Genomic DNA, 17,504 nt, shown 5'->3' with positions numbered 1-17,504 from the left:
GGTTTACTAGGCTGATACCGGAGTTGAGGGGATTGAGCTATGAGGAGAGGCTGAATAAACTAGGCTTGTACTCGTTAGAGTTTAGAAGAATGAGGGGAGATCTCATTGAGACGTATAAGATGATGAATGGGATGGATAGGATAGAGGTGGAGAGACTCTTCCCGCTCAAAAAAGACACTAGGACTAGGGGGCACAGCCTCAAGATAAAGGGGAGGCGGTTTAGAACGGAGTTGAGGAGGAACTTCTTCACTCAAAGGGTGGTGAATCTCTGGAATTCTCTGCCCGTTGAAGTGGTGGAGGCTGCCTCGCTAAATATTTTTAAGAAGCGGGTTGATGGGTTTTTGATAAGAGAGGGGATTAAGGGTTATGGGGAGAGGGCGGGAAAGTGGAACTGAGCCACAACAGATCAGCCATGATCTTATTGAATGGCGGGGCAGGCTCGAAGAGCTGGATGGCCTACTCCTGCTCCTATTTCTTATGTTCTTATGTTCTTATGACAAGGAAATTGCTTTGTTGACCTGATGTCATTGCAATTGGTCCCTGAATAATTGTTTAACCAGATTTGAAACCTTCACAATTCTGCAATTAGGATTAATCCACAAAACTAGACCCAGATCAAATACTTAAAGTGGAATGCATCTCTTTGTTTGAGATATCCTTAAGCTGCTAATTAATAATTGAATTGTGTTGACTGTAGCTGGTTAGTTACAATAAACAGGTTTAAAAAGTGAAATCTTATCCGGTGGTTTCCTTTCCATTGGCTTCCATGAGGATTTATTTTTGTTGAAATTATCAGTCTCTACGGGGTTGGTAACACCAGCCAGAGCCTGGTCTCTGCTCAGTTGGCCGTTCCTCAGTTCCAAAAGTCAGACTGCTCAACCTGGCAAGCCCCTCGCCCACTGGATGTCGGGCTGGTGGTCCTGGGCAACCCTATAGGGCCATGGGTGATGTCTCCCCATGGCAGGTTTGGCACACTCAGGACCTGGCATATGGGTACCCGCTGGTTTCCCAGTGAGTTCAGGTATCCGGGGGGGGGTTAGTTGTGGTTGAAATGCAATGAAGGAGCCTGGAACTCCAAGGAAGTGGGTTTTCTTTGGAAAGATATTGTCCAAATTGCCTCCCAGGACCAAGGTTAGAGCAATGGTTCTATGCCCACCACGTGCCCCTACCAGCAGTTGGCCTTGGGATTCCCCGCTCCCACTGGAATTCAGAGTGGTGATCCTCTGTAATCCCTCCCCCACTGGAGGTGGGACCGACGGTCCTGGGCAGCCTCTATAAGAACATAAGAACTAGGAGCAGGAGTGGGCCATCTGGCCCCTCGAGCCTGCTCCGCTGTTCAATAAGATCATGGCTGATCTTTTCGTGGACTCAGCTCCACTTACCCTCCCGCTCACCATAACCCTTAATCCCTTTACTGTTCAAAAATTCATCTATCCTTGCCTTAAAAACAGTCAATGAGGGAACCTCAACTGCTTCACTGGGCAGGGAATTCCACAGATTCACAACCCTCTGTGTGAAGAAGTTCCTCCTCAACTCAGTCCTAAATCTCTCCCCTTTATTTTGCCCCCTGGTTCCATTTTCACCCGCCAGTGGAAACAACTTCCCTGCTTCTATCTTATCTATTCCCTTCATAATCTTACATGTTTCTATAAGATCTCCATTCCCCCACATCCAACCCACTGGCTGAGCATTTACTAAGCTCGGTTTCAATCCTGCATTGCTCTTGACATTAAGGGTGAATGCATGTCTTAAAGTAGCTTAGAAAGGTACTGGGCAAAGGGGGTGAAGCAATCAGAATGCCTCACTGATAAAGTTAAGATATAGAGGTAAATAATTGAAAACCACTTTGAGGCAGGCATCAGACTGAAACGATGCAAATGACACTCGAAACATTGTGGTAGGCAGCATGGGGCAGTAGGGTCACACAGGGAAGCAAGTACACGGAAATTATAGAGTCATTGAGGTTTATAACATGGAAACAGGCCCTTTGGCCCAACTTTTCCACGTTGCCCTTTTTTTTTAACCCCTAGTCCCAATTGCCCACATTTGACCCATATCCCTCTATACCCATCATACCCATATAACTGCCTGACTAAGAACGGACAATTGCCAGTGCTGATTGTTCCAGACCAAATGGCCAGAGTCCAATTCTTTGTTAAATTCCACTAATTATAAAGTGTTTCTGAAGGTCACAGTGGATTATATTCTTTAGAGTTAATTCGCAAAGTGCTCCCAGCTACATTCTCATTAATCCTCCCTTGTGTATATAAAGATAAGGCACTTATGCGTCATTGTACAGTCTGAAGTATTGGTGCGTGTGAGATATGGGCCAAACTGCAGTGCTTCCTCCCAGGAGGAAGAACACTTATGTCCTGGAACTTCACGTGTGGTACAGGTAACCTTTCCCGCCATTGCTGACAAACTGCATTTGCTCATACACCCTTAGTGGTATGGTGGCACAGTGGTTAGCACTGTTGCCTCGCAGTGTTAGGGACCCGGGCTCGATTCCAGCCTTGGGTGACTGTGTGGAGTTTACACTTTCTCCCTGGGTTTCCTCCACTTTCTCTCTGGTTTTCTCCCACAGTCCAAAGATGTGCAGGCTCATAGAATCATTTGTTAGGAGAATTGGCCATGCTAAATTGCCCCTTAGAGTCCAAAGATGTGTGGGTTAGGGGGATTGGCCATGCTAAATTGCCCCTTAGAGTCCAAAGATGTGCGGGTTAAGAGGATTGGCCATGCTAAATTGCACATTAGAGTCCAAAAATGTGTTGGGGGATTGGCCATGCTAAATTGTCCCTTAGTGTCCAAAAAATGTGTCGGTTAAGTGGATTGGCCATGGTAAATGGATAGGTTTTCAGGGATACGGCTGAGGGGATGGGGCTGGGAGCGATGCTCTATCGGAAAGTCAGTACAGACTCAATGGGCTGAATGGCCTTTTTCTGCACTATGGGGATTCTATAAGGCTATTGCTTGGAGATTGATCAAAGCAGAATCCCAATCGATATGTTGGGACAATGGACAGAAACCATTCACTATTACTTTTAGAAATTAGCTGAAAATTAGATAACTAGCAGGGTGTTGGAATTGGTGGAATAGTGAGTTATAATCGGGGCAGTTCTGGCTGAATAATGTGATTCCATATCTCAGTTATTGGAATAGAAAATGCTGGAAATACTCAGCAGGTCAGGCAGCATCGGTGGAGAGAGAAAGAGGCTTAATGTTTCCGATGTGCGAACCTTTGTCAGAACGGAATATTATTTTTTCAGAGATGTCACAGGTTTTAAGTCAGGCAGGAAAAGTCTGTGATTGGATGGAAGGCAGGAAGAAGAACAGACAGAAGTGTTCATGGTAAAAGGCAAAAGGAGGTTGGTTGAACTTGAGTGTCATTGAAAAGATGGACATGTGGCTGAAGATTTTGGTCTAGTTACTAATCAGGGCAAGTAGAAGAATGTCAAACTTCAAACTCTCATAACAATTCATACTACATTAAGAAAGGGTGCTGGTTGGCTGACTTACCAACCGATGGGTTGACAAGTTCTAACGTTAACTCTGGCTCTCTCTCCACAGATGCTGCCCGACCTGCTGAGTATTTCCAGAATTGTGAAGTTCTTGGAACAGAAACAGTTCTATATTCAGCCAGAGGGATTTAGAGTTAGGGCTGCACAAGTTGTTAAAAGTAGGTTCTTCTTTCTTTACTGTAGTCTCTCTATCAAACTCCCTCTGCTGGTACTTGTACGTGTGGTAACCTCAAGTAGACAAAATGGCACGATGCAATTTTCAATCCATTCTAAGCATTTTCCTGTATCAGTAGTGGTTTATTCTTGTATAGTATCTTAGTATCATCATTCTGCATTGGTAACTGTGCAAAATTAGTACTTTCCGTAAACAGAATTTACTTACGTAAATTTCCGTTGACTTTTTATTGGCAAAATGTTAAAAGAGAAAATGCAAATATCAGAAGCAGATTTATACGCACATCTGTGGGGATAAATGATTTGTTAATAAATTAGTCCAGTTGGCGCCAAAACACATCTGTTGCCTCCATACTGTCAGCTCTGTTCAGTCGCATGAGTCCACCACTTTCTGTTCTGCTTTCAGGGTTCTAGTTGCATGTTTTTTTTTGCTACAGTTTTGAGTAAAGTCACACACAGTCTCAACACTGAAGGGTGTACATTTCCAAACTCAGCAATCAGGAGACAAAGGGTCTCACACTGAAAGAATTTATACACAGCCTTTCAGATTCACAGGATGTCCCAAAATGTTGCACATCCAATTAATTAGTTTTGAATGTAGCCATTGTTGCAATGTAGGAAACACAAAATGACCAATTTGTGCTCAGCAAACTCCCACATATAATAATGGAAAAATGAACAGTATTTGTATGATGTTCGTTGAAGGTTAATTGTTTTGCAAGAAAGCAGATTAAGAGCAGTACTGTGGTTAGCACTGCTGTGTCACAGTTCCAGGGACCCGCGTTCAGTTCCCAGCTTGGGTCACTGTCTATGCAGAGTTTGCACATTCTCCCCGTGTCTACATGGGTTTCCTCCGGGTGCTCCAGTTTCCTTCCATAGTGGCAAAGATGTGCGGGTTAGGTGGATTGGCCATGCTGAATTCTCCCTTAGTGACAGGGGGACTAGCTATGGTAAATGCATGGGGTTATGAGGATAGGACCTGGGTTGTTGGTGCAGACTCAATGAGCCAAATGGCCTCCTTCTGCATTGAAGGATTCTCTGATTTTATGATTTCCAGATGAACTCCCTGCTCTGCATCAAAGTAGCACCTTATGCTTCTTTACTTGAGAGATTGGATGGGGCTTTTGTTTAATATTTTGTTTGGAGTCTTATTAACATCCCAAGGTGGTACCATTGACAAGAAACTGAACTGGGCTAGCCATATAAATACTATGGTTCCAAGCAGAGGCTGGGAATCCTGCGGCGAGTAACTCACCTCCTGACTCCCCAAAGCCTGTCCACCATCTACAAGACACAAATCAGGAGTGTGAGGGAGTACTCCCCACTTGATCGGATGGGTGCAGATCCAATAATACTCAAGAAACTTGACACCATCCAGGTCAAAGCATCCCACTTGTTTGTTACCCCATTCACAAACATTCATTTCCTCCATCACCGACGCACATGTGTACCATCCACAAGATGCGCTACAGTAACTCACCCAGGCTCCTGAGACAGCACCTTCCAAACCTGCAGCAAACTCCACCTGGAAGGACAAGGATAAAAGACACATGGGAGCAGCACCAGCTGGAAGGTCCGCTCCAAGTCACTTGCCATTCTGATTTGGAAATACATCGCCGTTCCTTCACTGTCGCTGGCTCAAAATCCTGGAATTCCCTTCCTAACAGCACAGCGGGTGTACCTACACCACATGGACTGCAGCCGTTCAAGAAGGCAGCTGGCCACCACCTTCTTAAGGGCAATGAGGGATGGGTAAGCAATGCTGGCCTAGCTAGCAATTCCCACACCCTGTGAAAGAATAAAAACAGATAGCATTCCCTTAGTGCTAGACTGGGAGTGGAGGCCGGATTTTGTTCTAAACCATTAGAGTGGAATTGGAAAAGTGAATCTTCCGAATCAGAGGTTCTGCTGCTCACTGCGTCACAGCTGGTAACCATCAACCCTTCCTCAATGGATTAACAAGCTCTTACCCACCAACTGTGTTCAAACAAAGTTCACGTCGGTGGGTTATACTTGTTAACTCGGATCAAAAAAATGGCCCATCTCCATTCTCTTGGCAATCTGCTAAAGATTCCGTTTGATTGGGCATTGATCAAACCAGACACACATTGGAGGTTGGACGCAACTGAATCTAAATCTCGACTGCCCATATTTTAACTCGCATCAAGATGTGGATTTGAAGACCCTGGGATAATTCTCCTGCCCCTCATTGAAATAGTGCCGGGGAGTCTTAGACAAACTGGGCAAATGGAGCCTGAGCCTGACACCTGACCCGAAGGGCAGCATCTCCAACAGTGCAGAGCTCCCTCAGTACTGCAGAAGGTGTGCCAGTCTACATTATCTGCTCAGGTTGCTGGATTTATTTTAAATTCATTCATGGGACATGGGCTTGCTGACTAGGCTAGTGTTCATTGCCCGTCCCTAATTGCCCTTGAGCAGGCGGTGGTGAGCTGCCTTCCTGAATTGTTGCTACAACTGAGTGTCTGGATCGGCCATTTCAGAGGGCAGTTGAGAGCCAACCACATTGCTGCGGCTCTGGAGTCACATGTAGGCCAGACCGGGTAAGGACGGCAGATTTCCTTCCCTAAAGGGGCATTAGCGAGCAAGTTGGGTTTTTCCGACAATTGACAATAGTTTCACGGTCATCAGCAGATTCTTAATTCCAGATTTTTTTTCATTGAGTTCAAATTTCACCTTCTGCCATGGCTGGATTCGAACCCAAGTCCCCAGAGCATTAGCTGAGTTTCTGGATTAATAGATAAAGCCACTAGACTATCGCCTCCCCATTCCTGGTATCATAGCGGACCCTGAGATGAGTTTCCTACTACATGCCCACATCATCACTAAGACCACCTATTTCTATCACCGTAACCCCCACAAACCTCCCCACTTCCCTCTCACTTGCATTCCTCATTCGTGACGCTCCTTAAAACTGACCACTTTGACCCCCAACAATCTGGCAACGCTGGGTGACAAACCTGGCTTTGTAAACAAAAACAGAAAATGCTGGAAAATCTCAGCGGGTCTGACAGCATCTGTGGGGAGGGAACAGAGCCGATGTTTCCGGGTCTGGATGACCCTTCGTCAGAGCTGAGGGCAAAGGGAATCAGCAGAGATTTACACTATTGGTGATGTGGGTGAGGGGGGTTTGGGAGGGGTGGGATTGGACAAAGAGAAAGTAATTGAGGATACAGAATGCTGAGAAGGTGCTAAGAATGTCCACTAAGTGATCAGAGAGCGAGAATGGCAGAGCACAGGCACAGATTGTTAAAGGACAACCAGAGGAATGTGGCAGTTGCCCTGAAAAGGTTTGGGGGGGTGGAGGTGGTGTGGGAGGAGGGTGTAGAAAGAAACATAGAAGACAGGAGCAGGAGGAGGCCATTTGGCCCTTCGAGCCTGTTCCACCATTCATCACGATCATGGCTGATCATCCAACTCAATAGCCTAATCCTGTTTCCTCCCCATAACCTTTGATCCCATTCACCCCAAGTGCGATATCCAGCCTCCTCTTGAATACATTCAATGTTTTGGCATCAGCTACTTCCTGTGGGAATGAATTCCACAGGCTCACCGCTCTCTGGATGAAGAAATGTCTCCTCGTCTCCGTCCTAAATGGTCTACCCCGAATCCTCAGACAGTAACCCCCTGGTTCTGGACCAGAAGGAGAGCTGGAATGGAGAAGTGGAAAAATAGAGGTGAAAAAGAAGGATAATAAAATGGATAAATGAGACGGAAAAAAATGGAATGAAATAAATGGAAATAGGGTGAGGAGAGAGTTCATTCTCTTGCTTTATAAACCCCCTGTCACACACCTGGGGAATTTTATTACATTAAAGGTGTCAGGTGGATACAGATTGCTAATGTTCTTGTTGTTAAGTCACAGTAATCTGACTCAGAAATTAGAGAGCCACAAATTAAACAACAAATGGATAATACAACAAGTGGAGTGAATCATAGAATCCCGATAGTGCAGAAGGAGGCCATTCGGTCCATCAAGGCTGCACTGACCACAATCCCACCCAGGCCCTATCCCCATATCCCCACATATTTACCCTGACACTAAGGTTCAATTTTGCATGGCCAATCAACCTAACTCGCACATTTTTGGTGTGGGGTTGGAAACTGGAGCACCCAGAAGAAACCCACGCAGGCACGGGGAGAATGTGCAGACCCCACACAGACAGTGACCCGAGCTGGGAATCAAACCCCAGGTCCCTGGCACTGTGAGGCAGCAACGCTTACCACCATGTCACTGTGCCACCCACGTTAACCCCAATTAAGGCGAATCAGAATGGGAATATGCAACCATCAGTAACAGTAGTGTCTCCTACATTGTTCCACTCCTCAATATTACATTTCAATCATCCGATAACATTACTAACTATTACCTTCCACAGAAAATTCATCAAGGAATGTCCCAGTGGGCTGATCACTCTTCATGAGTTCAGGCGACACTTTTGTGATGGGACTGTGGGTCCCCAGTCTTCTGAATATGCTGAGCAAATCTTCCGGACGCTGGATGATAACAGGGTAAGACAAATCTTCTTCCTCTGGTCTCATTTCAAACCTCTTGCTGTACATGTTCTGAACTGTACATGTTAGGCTGTGAGTTCTATATGTTAGTTTGTGTACTGTATTTTTAGATTGTGTATTCTACATGTTAGTTTGTGTACTGTATTTTTAGATTGTGTATTCTACATGTTAGTTTGTGTACTGTATTTTTAGATTGTGTACTCTACATGTTAGTTTGTGTACTGTATTTTTAGATTGTGTATTCTACATGTTAGTTTGTGTACTGTATTTTTAGGCTGTGTATTCTACATGTTAGTTTGTGTACTGTATTTTTAGATTGTGTACTCTACATGTTAGTTTGTGTACTGTATTTTTAGATTGTGTATTCTACATGTTAGTTTGTGTACTGTATTTTTAGATTGTGTATTCTGTATGTTAGTTTGTGTACTGTATTTTTAGGCTGTGTATTCTACATGTTAGTTTGTGTACTGTATTTTTAGATTGTGTACTCTACATGTTAGTTTGTGTACTGTATTTTTAGATTGTGTACTCTACATGTTAGTTTGTGTACTGTATTTTTAGATTGTGTACTCTACATGTTAGTTTGTGTACTGTATTTTTAGATTGTGTACTCTACATGTTAGTTTGTGTACTGTATTTTTAGATTGTGTATTCTACATGTTAGTTTGTGTACTGTATTTTTAGGCTGTGTAATATACATGCTCACCTGTGGAAATGTGTGAAAATGAAAATGCAATGCATTTTTTAAATGATGAGAGATTGGGAAATGATGATGTCAAAGGGAATCTTGGATGTCTAGACAGGGTAAGAAGTCTCACAACACCTGGTTAAAGTCCAACAAGTTTACTGGTAGTAAATGCCACTAGTTTTCGGAGCGCTGTGAAGTGTTGTGAGACTTCTTACTGTGTTTACCCCAGTCCAACACCAGCATCTCTACATCATGTGTAGGCATGCATAGTGGCACAGTGGTTAGCACTGCTGCCTCACAGAGCCAGGAACCCAGGTTCAATTCCCAGCTTGGGTCACTGTCTGTGTGGAGTTTGTACATTCTCCCCGTGTCTGTGCGGTCCCCCCTAGGTGCTCCTGTTTCCTCCCACAGTTCAAAGATGTGCAGGTTTGGTGCACTGGCAATGCTAAATTGCCCCTCAGTGCCCACAGATGTGCAGGTTAGATGGATTAGCCATGGTAAATGTTTGGGGTTACAGAGATAGGGTGGGGGAGAGGGTCTGGGTAAGATTTGCTATAGGGATTCCATTGTCCAACTACAGCTTCTTGAAGGCTCTTTCCAACCTCCTAACAACTCATATTCCCATCTCATTTTTGTCATTAGTGAACTTGGAAATATTACATTTAGCCCCCACCTCCAAGTAATTAGAACAGATTGCAAACAGCTGGATCCCAAATACTGATCTTTGCGGTACCAAATAGCCTGTTCTCCGTATTTTACCTGTTAAAAGTCCTCAATCTATGCCAGGATATTACCCCCAGTCCCGTGACCTCTAATTTTGACTCCTGCTATCCTTGCCGAGAGCCTTTTGAAACTGCAAATGCACCACACCTACTGGTTCCCCTTTCTGATAGATGCACCCTTAAAAGAGCTCCAACAGCTTTGTAAACCATGATTCCCATTTCATCAATCCAAATCAACTCTGCCCAATCCTACCACTATTTCGTATGTGCCCATTTATCCTGTCCTTTAGAATAGATTCTTGCATTTTCCCTATCACTGATGTCAGGTTAACAGGTCTATAACTCTCCGCTTTCTCTCTCTCTCTTCTTTTTTAAGTACCAGGGCCCCATTTGTTATGTTCTAATCTCTGGGCACAATTTCAGGCTCAGAATCATAGAACCCCTACCATGCAGAAGGAGACCGTTCAGCCCATCAAGTCTGCACTGACTCAATATCTAACCACTGCCTGCCTGAACCCCGTAAGCCCTAATCTGCACAATTTTGGACACTAAGGGGCAATTTAGCACGGCCAATCCACCTAACCTGCACATCTTTGGACTGTGGGAGGAAACTGGAGCACCCAGAGCAAACCCACGCAGACACGGGGAGAATGTGCAAACTCCACACAGAGAGTGACCCAAGGCGGGAATCGAACCCAGATCTCTGGTGCTGTGAGGCAGCAGTGCTAACCACTGTGCCACCGCGCCGAGCATTTTATAGAATTTGAGTGGAGTGGGATTTCCCTATTCTCCATCCTCTACCTGCAATAAGATCGTAATCTTTTCCTTTTTATATATCTATAGGAACTTTCATAGTCCGTTCTTAAGTTTCTCACTGATTTACTTTCATTTTATTTTAACTTGGTCCTCTACTGAACTCTGATGTATTCCCAATCCTCAGGCTTATTATATTTTAGACACTGAAATGGTCGCTACGAGAGGGCACAGGTTTAAGGTGCTGGGGAGCAGGTACAGAGGAGATGCCAGGGGTACGTTTTTCACTCAGAGGGTGGTGAGTGAGTGGAATCGGCTGCCATCGGTGGTGGTGGAGGTGAACTCGTTGGGATCTTTTAAGAGACTTCTGGATGAGTACATGGGATTTAATGGGATTGAGGGTTATAGATAGGACTGGTAGGTAGGGATATGATTGGTGCAACCTGTGGGCCAAAGGGCCTGTTTGTGCTGTAGTGTTCTATGTTCTATGTTCTACTTTATAAGCCTCTTCGATTGATCTAATGCAGTCATGGCTGGCCAGGCATGGACCATCTTTGGGTTTTTATGTCTCAAAGGAACGTACATTTTTGTTAACCAGGTATTAATTCTAGTTAATGCTAGTCATTGCTTCCCTATCACTATACCTTGTAATCTGGTTTGTTAATCCACCACAACCAACCTGCACTCATACTTTCATAAATGCCTTTATTTAGGCTCAAGACCCTAGTGTCAGATAGATCTACATCACTTTCAAACTTTGTGTAAACATTTCCACGTATTATGGTCACTCTTCCCTAAAGGCTGCTTCACAATGACATTACTAATCATCACGTGTCTAAAATAGCCTGTTCTCAGGTTGGTTCCTCAACATACCGTTCTGGAAAACCATTGTGTGCACATTCCAGGAATTACCATTCTCTGCATCATTACTGGTAATTAAGTTTACCCGTCATATATGTAAATTCTGGTTCCCTATGATTATTGCGTTACCCTGGTTACGTTCACTTCTAATTTCTCGATTTCTTGATGGGTGGCATGGTGACACAATGGTTAGCACTGCTGCCTCGCAGCGTCAAGGTTCCATTTCGATTCCGGCTTTGGGTCACTGTCTGCGTGGAATTTGCACATTTGCCCCATGTCGGCGTGGGTTTCCTCCGGGTGCTCCAGTTTCCTCCCACTGTTCAAAGATGTGCAGGTTAGGTTGATTGGCCGTGCTAAATTGCCCCTTAGTGTCCCAAGATGTGTAGGTTGGGCAGGGGGGAGGAATTGGCCAGGGTAGATGCACGGGGTTACAGGGGATGGGTCTGGGTGGGACGTTACGTCGGAAAGTCAGTACTGATACGATGGGTCAAATGGCCTCCTTCTGCCCTGTAGGATTCTATGATTTACATCATGCCCTACATTACCACCACTGCTTGAGGTTGCTAAACATGTCCTACCGGTATTTACACCCCTCCAGCTGTTTCCAGCTCTACTCAAACTGGTTCTACATCTTCACCTTCCGATCTAAGATCCTCTCGCACTGATCTCCATCTTTTAACAGCGCGACCACCTGCTTTTCATTTTGCCTAAGCTTCCTAAGTTCTGAACACTCTTCGACTTACAGTTCCCAGCTTGATCACCCTGCAGCCACGTATCTGTGGTAGCAACTAGGTCATGCCTGCTCCCTGCTATTGGTGCCCTCAATTCAGCCGCCTTACTGTGAGTGCGCTCGGGAGGCAATGATTATTGTTGTAACTATTGCAACCTCGGAACTCAATTGCTGGTGCACTCACATGTTTGCACGTTCAGTCCCTTCATTGTTCCAAAACAGAGCCAGGGAGCTCTCTCTGGTGTTTTGGGCAACATTTATCCCGCAATTAACAAGAGGTCGATTGGTTATTCATTTTATTGCTGTTTGTGGGATCTTGCTGTGCACAAATTGGCTGCTACATTTCCTACAGAAAGTGATGACATTATTCCATTGGCTGGGATGCTCTTTGGGAAGTGAAATGTGCTACATTAGTACAAAATGCTTTATCTCCTTACACAGAATCATAGGTTCCCGACAGTGCAGAAGGAGGCCATTCTGTCCATCGAGCCTGCTTCAACCGCAATTCCACCCAGGTCCTATCCGCGTAACCCCATATATTTACCCTGCTAAACCCTCTAATACTAAGGGGCAATTTAGCATGGCCAATCCACCTAACCAACACATCTTTGGAGTGTGGGAGAAAACTGGAGCACCCGGAGGAAACCCACACAGACACGGGGAGAATGTGCAAACTCCACACAGACAGTGACCCGAGCCGGGAATCGAACCTGGGTCCCTGGCGCTGTGAGGCAGCAGCGCTGATCACTGCGGGTTGTTTGAGAGTATTTGCCTGGACTAACAGCAGTGAGCTTTGTGTTTGTGTTGGAAGGATGGGGCTGTGGATTACCATGAGTATGTAACTGCAGTCAGCCTGCTCATACAGGGCACTCCTGAGGAAAAGCTGAAGTGGTCGTTTAAGCTGTACGACAAGGATAAAGACGGAGCAATTAGCCGCTTGGAGATGCTCGAGATTATGCAGGTGAGCATCTGCTCTGTTACTCAGAGTTCAAAAAGGGGGTGTAATGGGTTTTTTTGGCCCTTAGTGTGTACACAGCCTGTCAGCCCTGCATTTTGGGGAGCTCAGTGCTTTAGCTGAGGCTTCAAACAAAGAACAACAAAGAACAGCACAGGAACAGCACAGGAACAGGCCCTTTGGCTTCCAAACCTGCGCCGTTCGTTCTGTCTGCCTAAACTATGGAACCTGTATCTGTTCCCATGTATTTGTCTAGTTGTCCCTTAAATGCCACTATTGTATCTGCTCCCACTACCTCCCCAGGCAGCATGTTCCAGACATTCACTACCCTCTGTGTAAAAAACTTGCCTCGCACATCTCCTCTAAACTTTTCCCCACGCACCTTAAACCTGTGTCCCCTAGTACTTAATGTTTGTACCCTCGGAAAGGGCATCTGACTATCCACTCTGCCCAAACCTGCAACTTCCTGGGTGTTTTCACCATATTCATAGAATCCCTACAGTGCAGCAGAAGGCCATTCGGCCCATTGAATCTGCCCTGGCCACAGTCCCACCCAGGCCTTATCCCCATAACACCACACATTCACCCTGCCAGTCCTCATGACCCGAAGGCCAATTTAGCACGGCCAATCAATCTAAGCCACACATCTTTGGACTGTGGGAGGAAACTGGAACGCCCGGAGGAAATCCACGCAGACACGGAGAGAACATGCTAACTCCACACAGACAGACACCAGAATTGAACCTTGGTCCCTGGTGCTGGGAGGCAGCAGTGCTAACCACTGTACCACCATGCCACCCTTATTCATCAGCATATTTACAACCCTTATTTGCCCTCTCCTGACCTGCAGTATCTTTGCCATCCCATTGCTCAATGAGCTATATTGGCATTGATGGTCTTCTGTACTGTGGCTGATCTACGCTGCTCAAGACTGATGTGTTTTGCTGATGGACCTCCAATTAATCTGACAATCTCTTCTCCAAAGTTAGATCTTTGATTTGGGGCAGGTCAGAAAGGATGGTGCCAGTTATCTCAACCGTTACAGTTTGAAGTTTTGAAGTTTATTTATTAGTGTCACAAGCAGACTTACATTAACACTGCAATGAAGTTGCAGTGAAAATCCTCTAGTCACCACACTCCATCGCCTGTTCAGGTACACTGAGGGGGAGCTTAGCACGGCCAACACACCTAACCAGCATATCGATCAGGCTGCCCCTCGGTTTTCCATGTAAGCTAACTGAATTGCTGCATTGATCCGTAGACTATTTATAAAGTCAATTTCTCTCCATTCAGGCGATATATAAAATGGGCTTGGCCGCATCACTGACTGAAGTTGACCCACGAACAGTGGAAGAATGCACCAACAGGATTTTCATTCGACTGGATAAAGACCGAGACGGTGAGAGAATCAGGTGTATACAAAGTTTATCGGGTTCCTTTATCTCTCCAGGAACCATGAAACCATACAGCAAAGGAGGAGGATGTCCGTCCCATCGCTACCGCCCCGGCTCTTTCAAAGTTAGTCCACCTCCCTGCCTCTTCCCCTATCTCCAACGTTACCCACATTGTTTTGCCACTGAGTGTGTAGATCAACACTGCTTTCCCACCCCACCTGCTTTCCAGACTTTGCCAATGATGAATTAGCGACACTCTCCGTTGTTTGGAGACTTGTTTATATCATTCGGCAGGGAGTTACAGGTCGAAGGAAGCTCTCTACAACCAATGCTCTGTTCACACTAATCTCTGAAAACAGTTGCAATTCAGGTTCTCCCACCAATATCCTCGGTCCTGTTTTTGAAACCTCCAGACTCAGTTATTCTGATGCTCTTCCAATTGGCCTCCTACCTTCAGCCTTCTCTACACTTCAGCTCATCACAAAAATCCCTGCTCCCCACCCCCACCCCCGTACTCTGCTGATGAAGGAACAATAACATATGTCTCAGTAAATTAGGCTAGTGTTTTGTCCCGGATGGTGTCGCGATTCATGTGTGTTATTGGGGCTGCATCCACCCAGGCAGCAATTATCCAAGCAGGTTATCAGCGAGCGGGCACTGGGGCCAGCATGATGATGTGAGGATTTGAATTTGTCTGTTTATATTTTCAGCTGTTATCAGCCAACAGGAATTCATCGAGGGAGCTCTGGCAGACCAGTGGATCCGTGCGATGCTGGAGTGTGATCCCAGTACAGTCGATGTTCCAATATCCCCTTAGCCTCACCTGAGTCAGAGAGGAGCGAATTCGAGTCCACACTCCAGAGACTTGGACACAACACCAATGCTAACACCTCAACGCGATACTGAAGGAGTGCCGCAGAGTTCAAAGCATGGCCATGTTAGACCTGACCGCTCTCTCAAGTGGACATAAATATCCTGTAGTATTATTGAAAAGAAGGGCAGGGGAATTAGCCCCAGCGTACTGGCTGACATGTATCCTTCAACTAACATCACCAGAGCAGACTATCTGGTCATTATCGCCTTGCTGTTTGTGGGAGCTTGCTGTGCACAAATTCATACAGCCCTGCAATGCAGAAGGAGACCATTCGGCCCACACAATCCCACCCATTCCCGTAACCCCACGTATTTACCCTGCTAATCCCTCTGACACTAAGATCAACTTAGAATGGCCAAGCAACCCAACCCACCGGAAAGGAAACCGGAGCACCCAGGGGAAACCCTCAGAGGCACGAGCAAACTCCACACAGACAGTGACCCGAGGCCGGAATTGAACCCGGGGACCCTGGCACCATGAGGCAGCAATGCTAAACATCGTGCCGCATTGTCGCAGTGAGCAGACTTCTGAATATCTCATTGTTGAACCTTCAGGGGGTGAGGAGTCCGATCGGAATGCCAGTTTCCTGTGTTCCTCCTTTTTTTAGTGTACTGTGGGAACAGTGAACTGAAAACTTCCGGTCTCAATTATTTTTAATTCATTCGTGGGAGATGGGAATCGCTGGCTGGGTCAGCATTTATTACCCATCCCTAGATGCCCTTGGGGGTCAGTTAAGAGTCAACCACATTGCTGTGGCTCTGGAGTCACATGAAGGCCAGGCCGGGTAAGGACAGCAGATTTCCTTCCCTAAAGAGCGTCAGTGAACTAAATGATTTTCTCCGACAATCAACAACGGTTTCATGGTCATCAGTAGATTCTTAACTCCAGATATCTCTTACTGAATTCAAATTCCACCATCTGCTGTGACGGGATTCGAACCCGGGTCCCCAGAACATTGGCTGAGTTGCTGGATTAAGAATCTAACGATAACACCAGTAGACCATCGCCTCCCCATCAATTCAAAGAACAAAGAAAATTATGGCACAGGAACAGGCCCTTCAGCCCTCCAAGCCTGCACCAACCATGCTGCCCATCTGAACTACAACCCCCTACCCTTCTGGGGACCATATCCCCCTATAAAAAACAAAGAACAACACAGCTCGGGAAACAGGCCCTTCGGCCCAACGAGCCCGCGCCGCCATTTTAACATTACAAGTCCCCCCTCCACCCTTGTCTATGATTATGGCATTCCACATTGAGGGAATACTAATTTAGGGACAATTTGTTACACCAATCAGCCTAACAGCACATCTTTGGGGTGTGGGAGGAAACCAGAGCACCCGGAGAAAACCCACGCAAGCACGGGGAGAATGCGCAAACTCCCACAGACACTGGCCCAAATCCATGTGTCTGCACAGCAATCAGTGATAGTCACTGAGCTGTCGTGTTGCCCAGCATCTGGTCCAGTTTAAGCACACACTAACGACATGAAGTACTAGGCTACTCTCGAAACAACCAAGAGCAGCCCTCATACGACCCATCGCGTGTATGCCCCTCGTTGGACAACAAGGCAGACTGAAGCACCTGTGAATTAAAAGAGAAAAACATTAGTATCATCCCCATCCTTATACGTTACCCATACTATTCCCTTCCTCTTCATGTATTTGTCACGACGCTCCCCCCCCCCCCCACTTCAAAGTCATTATCACTTAAAAGTTACTTAAAAGTCACTTGTCCTGGTGTAACGTTAAATCTAACGCTCTCCTTCATTAAAATACACCTGCAGACCAGCTGCAGTTTCATGGAAGATCCTTATTTATCGAGGAGATGCAGTTTCGTTGCTTTTCTTCATTACTCTGTGGCAGCGTACATGGTTAGATTACTCGATCTGACTGAGACTGTGTGAGGCAGTGTTTGGATCAGGTTTTCTTTAATAAATTATTGAAGGGAACTTGTTGATCTTGTTCAGCTGTGTGTACAGAAGCCATTTGATTCTCTGCCTCACGCACCGAGAGCCTGTCTCCCGATTTGTAAATCTAATTGAGATGTTTTTGGAGAATGATTTGCGGGATACAACCTCCAGTGTGGAGACATGTGCATAGGAAAGTGTAACAGGGAATCAGGGCTTTACATTAATGCAACACAATTGTCACGTTTCTTGGTGTGCGATTTTGACTGTTATTGCCACAGTGCACTGGTGAGCTGCATCATGATGCAACTTGCATTTATATAGCACCTTTATTGAGATAAAATTTCCCAAGGCATTTCACTAGGGCATGGTGGTTAGCATTGTTGCCTCACA

At 45.8% G+C, this 17,504-nt stretch overlaps 1 protein-coding gene across 1 annotated transcript; it reads left to right on the top strand.

Moving 5' to 3' along the window:
* Positions 1–2,324: 2,324 nt before the first annotated feature.
* Positions 2,325–15,145, top strand: LOC145344384 (guanylyl cyclase inhibitory protein). Its single transcript, XM_080191512.1, has 5 exons — positions 2,325–2,395; positions 8,090–8,222; positions 12,791–12,940; positions 14,228–14,333; positions 15,039–15,145. The coding sequence occupies exons 1-5, from the start codon at positions 2,325–2,327 to the stop codon at positions 15,143–15,145; spliced, it is 567 nt and encodes a 188-aa protein (XP_080047638.1).
* Positions 15,146–17,504: the final 2,359 nt, after the last annotated feature.

This window comes from Carcharhinus amblyrhynchos, chromosome 6 (genome assembly GCF_965287045.1).
Source record: "Carcharhinus amblyrhynchos chromosome 6, sCarAmb.v2.hapA, whole genome shotgun sequence".
Lineage (NCBI taxonomy): Eukaryota > Metazoa > Chordata > Chondrichthyes > Carcharhiniformes > Carcharhinidae > Carcharhinus > Carcharhinus amblyrhynchos.
The sequence above is the reverse complement of the archived record's forward strand: the minus strand, read 5'-3'. Positions and strand labels throughout refer to the sequence as shown.

Excerpts from the sequence above, each read along its gene's own strand:
- LOC145344384 (XM_080191512.1), top strand. The coding sequence starts at position 2,325 with ATGGGCCAAACTGCAGTGCTTCCTCCCAGGAGGAAGAACACTTATGTC. Across the intron at positions 12,941-14,227 it reads AGATGCTCGAGATTATGCAG|GCGATATATAAAATGGGCTT; the intron begins GTGAGCATCTGC and ends CTCTCCATTCAG. Across the intron at positions 14,334-15,038 it reads ACTGGATAAAGACCGAGACG|CTGTTATCAGCCAACAGGAA; the intron begins GTGAGAGAATCA and ends TTATATTTTCAG.